Source organism: Silurus aristotelis (assembly GCF_946808225.1).
Source record: "Silurus aristotelis genome assembly, chromosome: 15".
NCBI classification, from domain to species: domain Eukaryota; kingdom Metazoa; phylum Chordata; class Actinopteri; order Siluriformes; family Siluridae; genus Silurus; species Silurus aristotelis.
This window is the reverse complement of record NC_139588.1, coordinates 21623683-21631182: the sequence shown is the minus strand read 5'-3', so window position 1 is coordinate 21631182 and position 7500 is coordinate 21623683. Positions and strand designations below refer to the sequence as shown.

At 41.1% G+C, this 7500-nt stretch overlaps 1 protein-coding gene across 21 annotated transcripts in view; it reads right to left on the bottom strand.

The window, feature by feature from the left end:
• Positions 1–7500, bottom strand: part of afdna (afadin, adherens junction formation factor a) — a 103097-nt gene that overhangs the window by 52339 nt on the left and 43258 nt on the right. For 12 of the 21 annotated variants that reach the window (XM_083562412.1, XM_083562421.1, XM_083562405.1 and 9 more), the window contains exons 9-11: positions 5605–5699; positions 5085–5338; positions 1496–1565 (exon numbers count right to left, since the gene is read on the bottom strand). In XM_083562412.1, the coding sequence (XP_083418538.1) occupies positions 1496–1565; positions 5085–5338; positions 5605–5699 (419 nt within the window). Of the gene's footprint in view, positions 1–1495; positions 1566–5084; positions 5339–5604; positions 5700–6864; positions 6910–7500 lie in introns of all 21 variants that reach the window. The other 9 variants (XM_083562404.1, XM_083562418.1, XM_083562415.1 and 6 more) reach the window with 1 other exon arrangement.

Here is a 7500-nt window from a genome sequence, read left to right as displayed (position 1 = left end):
TCTTATCTAAAACTAGACAAAAACAAACAATTTGAATAACAACCACAACAGAAAAAAAAAATATATATTTATATATACAGTATATACAGACGCTCCACACCTTACGAACGAGTTACGTTCTGAACGAGCCGATCGCAGCATGAATTTGTTCGTAAGTTGTTACTGTGTTCGTTATTGACTACGCACATCTCCTAATGATGTAAGAGCTATAAATACTATCAAACAATAAAATATACAAAAACTAATCAAAATTATTGGAATACTGTCAACAATATTTTGTATTAAGTAATAAAATAAAGTAAAAAAATGAATAAAAGAAATTCACTTAAAAAAATTCATTGTTCCGAGTCCAGTGCACATCATGTAGACTCAGTTACAGTTACGGTAGACGACTAGCTTACGGCGACTCTCCTTCTTTTTAAATTTTTTCGACAATTTTCACTTTGAGGACAGGTTTGTTCGTTTCAGCGAAAGTTCATAAAGTGGGGAGCGTCTGTATATAATTTCTTTTATTTATTCTTAACCTTTTCATACTTTAAAATCAGATCACATTTTTATATACTTTTACTCTTTATTTGATAAATTTTTATGTTATTTGTTTTAATTGTCATCTTTATATTGTATTTCTTTTTCATGTTTACAAGTTGGACGGTCGTAAAAAAGCAGTTTACTACATGTTGTACTCTGTATGAATGTGACAAATACAATTTGAATTAGAACTAAAATTTAAGACTCAAAAATGTAAAAAAAAAAAAATTTATAAGTTAACACTCATACAAACTAATACAGATTTTAAAAGAATTGAATTTGGACTGATTTACTCTGATTTTAGTAGAACAAATAGATATTTCCTAATAAATATTTCACAATATTGCGGTTTCATTCTGTATTTTTGATCAAATAAATGCACTTCTTTTAAGAACATAAAAAGGTTGTAATGTGTCGACACTTTTAAACAGTACTGTACTTCTGTATGTAAACAGAAAAAACTGGGAAGCAGAAGGGAATCGAAAGAGTATCATGAATTGTGAATTAGTGCCAGTTAACATTTAGCATATCTGATTTACTGGCTGCTGTATAAACACATGTTGCTATTTGTTTAACTTTAAAACCATCCATCAAATAAATTTACACATGTAATATCAAAACTTGCTTAAATGGATGTAAACTTCCAACTTCCAAAATTCCAATGCAGAACTGTGGCTATAATATTCCTGTTTCCCTGCAGTAAGTGTGCTGTGTGCATGTGATTGATGAATGTAGAAATGCAGAAATCTGGTTTTCTGGTCCAAAATATATCTTGCAAGATTTTTTTCAAACTACATTTACGTTCCCTGTAATGGGCAAAAGTAAAAATTATGTAAATTTCCAGTTTATTCCCATTAATTCCCGTGAAAATTTTTCAGTCTTGGAAATTCCTGGAATTTTGCAACCCTAATAGCAACACATAACACCATGAGACACCCCCCCACACACACACACACAAAAAACACACCTTGCTGGTTGGGAGCGCTGCGCCGCTGTGAACGTCCCCGTGCAGGTCAAAGGTCGTCTCTGGGATACTTCTACAGAAACAAGGGAAGGGGACCGAGATGTCGTGAGGAGACAGAAATGAAAGAATCGATTACACACTGTACAAAATGGCTGCTTGATCATGTTCCTGAGAAAAGGCAAAGCTGTAAATAAGCTCCTTTGTCCCTGAGACAAAGCGCTGACACTGGAAACTCCAGACGTCTTGTACTGTATATATCAGCAACAAGGGCGTACATTTCACAATTTCACCTCTCGGTCTTCAGTCGCGTCCTACCTGAGTCAATCCACCTGTTTATACCTTCGTTATGACTCCACGTCTCTAGAAACCATCAATATTCGAGAGAAAGGCAGTAGAACAGAGCGCCACATCACAGACAGAATCGAATAGATACCATAAAGCAAGAGACCCAATAAACGCAATTCAACACGTCTCCTTTCACTGGAGCCGCAGCAGCACCGCCCGCGTACATCATCTCTATCAGAAGCGTCGATATGAACCTCCTAAAACAACACCGTGCGCTTTACGGTATTCCTGGGAATATGTAATGTAGGCAAATTGTGTGTTTTTGCAAATCCGACAGGCTAGAAAAGCATAAACGGTTTATGAAAAAGCATAATGACCTCGCGATGTCCAGCTATCCTTGAGAAAACGCTCTTGTAAGTGTATCTGCGAACCCTGTACGTTTCTTCTCCTCTGTCAGTCGTTGTGGAAATGATAAAACAGCTTTCAAATCCACACGGACATGTTCAAGCTCGTGCAGTTTGCTACGAATGCGGCTCGCGAGCTCTGACTAGTGCGCCCTCTGACCGTCCGATCGAAGGACGTGAAAATGCCGATGCTGCTGTACGCCTGCTAGAGAGCCTTGGAGTCAGCAAGTCGCAATCTGATAGGTTAAAGCGACAAGCGATACGGCGCTGAACCTGCTGAAAGCCTGTGTAGTCCATTTTTAAATCCAATTGGATAGATACCTCGAATGTAAAATTAAACTCTGTGGTGCTGCAGAAGCAGTGAACCTGAGAGAAAAGCTAATGAAATGAAGAGAACAGACTATTGGGAATAATCGAATACATATTCATGAATAAAAATATATTACAATGTAATATATTCACCCTGTTGGTTCTGCTAAAGCCTGTGTGTGTGTGTGTGTGTATTCCAGCTCACATCCACATATAACATACAGGGCTTTTCGAACAATTCATGTGACACGTCAGAAAGGGAAACGTGGGTGGTGCACGTGACGGTGGAGTCGTGTGTATTACTGGAACGAATCCCTCTTATAGGTGCGTTAAATTCGACGTGTATTCGACGCCTTGACCAGTTAAAGCAGGTGACCAATTAGATTTAAGCTGTTTTTTTTTTTTTACTTGTTAACTCCGCCCACATTTCCAGAAAACACGCCCCAAAACATACGCAAGAGTTGTCAGTAGTAAGGATATTACTTTCAAATATAAATAAATATTCAATAATAATAATAATAGACCCTGATGAACGGTGTTCCCAGTATAGAGGCTAAAGATGAAAGGGTGAACCAGTGAATATTTAGACAAAACACTGTGTTGTTGTATGTGATAATATCTAGGATAACCAACCACACACACACACACACACACACACACACACACACACACACACAAGTTTAGCCTTTGAAGTATTTCCCTTTAAATACAACTAATCTCTAATATGTCTCTAATGTATTGCCAAAAGTATTAGGACACCTATCTTCTCCCACCCGTACGTGCTTCTTCCCTCAAACTGTGAACCACAAACTCGGACGCACACGATTGTATACGACTTCTTCGGATGTGGTGACATGAAATTTTCCCTTCACTTGAACTCTGAGACCCAAACCTGTTCCAGCATGACAATGCCCCTGAAGCTCCACCAACATCTGCTTTCCATGGGTTGGAGTGGAAGATCTCCTGCTGTAGAGCTCCAACACTATTAAAGATCATTTGGATGAATGTGAACGCTGACTGCACCCCAGGGCCTCTTCACCTCACCTACATCAGTGCCTGACTTTACTGACACAGAAATCCACAAAAATCTAGTGAAACATCTTCCCAGAAGAGTGGAGATTAATTATAACAGCAAACACACTCCACACACTCTCACTTGAAGGTTTTCTTCTTCAGGACGAAAAACTTGAGGAACGAAACACGAGTCGTGATGTGAAAGCAAAGCCATTAAACAACCAGATAAACAAATGATGCATAGAAACTCAAACACACACACACACACACACACACACACACACACACACACACACACACACACACACACACGTAAAACATGTAAAAAAAATCCGCTTTCGATTTGCAAATGTTACCGATTTTGTTTGAACTGTGAACACTGAGCTGATTTACACTCACCGCTGCTGTGCTGTGATCCTGCATACACGAGACCAGTTCATCCAGGACTATACACATAATTACACTCAACTCCATCTGTGTGTGTGTGTGTGTGTGTCCTGCCTGCAGCAAACACGCTGCACTGACACACAACCACACCCGCTCTGATCAGATTATAGACTTTCCCTATGCCTCAAGCCTCTCATAACCTCCACTTTTATCCTCTCTCCTTTCTATCTTTCTCCCCCTCTGTCTCTCTCTCCCCAATCCTTCTGTCTCACACACACTTCCTCCTTCGTCTTTCAAACACACACACACACACACACACACACACACAGGGGTGTGCTGGTTGTCGTGGCAGTAGAGCGATACGCACGCCTCAGATGGCAATGCAAACACTGAACCCCGGTGCGAACAGGCAAATCAACACACACACACACACACACACACACACACACACACACACACACACACACACACACACACACACACACACACACACACACACAGCTGACGATGATTGAGGTATTTACTCTTTGCCTAGGCGGGATGATGTACTCAAGGTCGGCGAAATTAATCCAAAACATATTTTAAATTGTTTGTCTTTAAAAATCGTCATGGAAACAAACATCTGATTAATTTTTCAGGAAGTATAAATTTACCGGCTTAAAAAAAAAAAAAAAAAGAAGAAATGAATGAAAGACTCGGACATCAGTTATAGGAAAATAATCAACGTTATGGTTACGTCCCTGCCAAAAAGCAGTTGCTACAGAAAAGAAAAAATAGATTTGCAGCTGCACGTCCGGTATGGAAAATCCATCTACGATTTCTGACCAATCACAAGTGAAGATTTGGAAGTTACATAAAACTTGACCTAGTATGTGGATGAGACCATGGACGAGAATGTACACTAGAAGGAAAACGGGTAAGAACGTGAAAAGGAAGGAGGATGTGGATTAGAAGAGGAACGAAGACATGGAGGAGAACAAGAACATGGACGAGAAAGAGAACTCGAATAAGAATGAGAAGGTGGACGAGAAGAGGAACGAGGATGTGGATGAGAACAAGAACGTGGAGAAGAATGAAAACGTGGAGGAGAAGAGGGACGAGAACGTAGATGAGAATGAGAATGTGGATGGGAAGATGAACTAGAACGTGGAGAAGAATTAGAAGGTGGACTTGGGTGTAGCTTCCTGACTCACCCTGACTTGTGTCTGCCCTTCACCATGCCCCCTGTGTCTCTCTTTGCCAGGCCGTGATCGTAACTGGGGTCCACGAATTTGAAGACGTGCATGGCTCCGAACTGCAGCGTCATTCCGCTTCGAAGCACCGTGGTCTCCAAAATCCTCTGTCCATCCACGAAGGTCTCGGCGTCCAGAGACACGGGCGTCACCGTCACCAGACCGTCCGTGTGCCTCAGGTTACAGTGGTGAGGCAGGATACCCGGGCCAAACAGCTGTCTCACACACACACACACACACACACACACACACACACACACACACACACACACACACATAATTAATAATAGAACAACTACACCACAAGACAATCTGGAACATATAAAAACACAGATGTATTCAGAGCTTCCCAGATTTCCATTTCACGTCTTATGACACACACACACACACACACACACACACACACACACACACACACACACACACACACACACACACACACACACACACACACACACACACGTTAGTTTGATCTGCTCACCTGGATATTTCCATCTTCAATCCGGTCAGAGCCGACCTCTGTCACACTGTGCTGTAACCGGTACAGTTTGGGCTTATCCCTGGAGTCTGAACCATCTATACACACACACACACACACACACACACACACACACACATACACACACACACACACAGTGAAAAACTCACACACTCTACACGGTGATGTGAAAGTACACTAAATGGACAAAAGTATGTGGACACCTGACCATAAGATTCCTGCTTTTTAAACATCCCGTTCCACATTTAGTCTCCATGTACTTTAATAATAAGCCCCACTCTTCTGGGAAGATGTTCTACTACATTTTTGTGGAGACTTGTGGAGATTCACTCAGTCAGGTACTAATGTAGGAGAGGTGAGGAGGCTTTTAGTGTCGTGCTGTTGGAGCTCTACAGCAGATCTTCCACTCCAACACCATGGAAAGCAGATCTGGATCTGTGATGCTGGAAGAATTTTGGGTCTCCTCATTTCACTTCACATTTAAAAGACGTCCTGTACAAACGGTTTGGGAAAAAAAACGTGTATGAGGGGGGATTTGAGTCGGGTGTCCAAATACTTTTGGAAACATGGCGAATTATCACGAATGGGTCCGATCGCTGCCTGTAGATAGCTCGCTGAGAAATCTGTGATTTGTCCACACGATTCGTTATCAAATCCGATTAAATATTACGTTACTGTGAAGAAATCGGGTTGTGTTTGTCGACTAGTTTATTGCAGTCTGGCGTGCTAATTTGCTCAGACACTAAAATTGTCGTCAAATTTTGGTTTGTGAGCAAGAAATATATTAATATAATTATAATTGTAATAATAAAAATATTAAGAAGAATAATACTAATAGTAATAAACAATAGTAATAATAATAGTAATAAATAATAATAATAATAATAATAGCAGTAATAAATTAAAATAATAATAATAATAATTAGTACTACTATAATACAAATATAATAATAATTATAATAATTAAATTAAGAAGAAGAAGAAGAAGAGGAGGAAGAGGACAGAAAGGAAGAATAACAGTAGTGTGATTTCTGGTGCTTGGCCCAAAACCCCTTCCTTGTTGAGGCAGAAGTAAAACACTAAAATCAGGAATGTTTCATGAACAGCAGGTGGGTGTCGTGAACCCTGGGTTGGGTGGGGGGGCTGGGGGGGGGGGGGGGGGGGTAGAAAACGACAGGTGAGGGGGGTGTTAGTGAGAGAGATGCAGAGGGGGCGGGGCAGCAGAGGAAAAAGAGGCGTTACCTTCGTGTTGCCGATAAGTGTAGTAGGCATAGTGCTTCCCTCGCCCTCGGAGAAGAACATGGCACAGGAACCGGAAGCACAGAGCAGCACAGAGCGACCAGAGAGAGAGAGAGAAAAACAGGAGAGAGGAGAGATAGAGAAAGGAGAGAGAAAAGAGAGAAACGGAGACAGATAAAGAGAGAAAATGGGAGATGGGAGAAAGAAAAGAGAGTGAGAAGAGGGAAAAGAGAAAGAGACAGAGAGAGAGAGAGAGAGAGAGAGAGAGAGAGAGAGAGAGAGAGAGAGAGAAGGAAATACAGATTGAGGGGGGGAGAAAAAGAAAAAAGAGTGGGACAGATAAAGAGAGAGGAGAGAGAAAAGAGGGAGAGATACAGATTGAAGGGGGGAGAGAAAGACAGACAGAGAAAGAGAGGAGAGAGAGAAAAAAGAGATGCAGTAGGAGAAACAGATTATTAGTATTATTATTATTAGGGTGCGTGCGCACACACACACACACACACACACACACACACACACACACACACACGGCTCCCCACCACCCATTTCCTCACAATGTTTCGAGTATAAACATCGATCACACACACACACACACACACACACACACACACACACACACACACACACTGTTAGTGAAAT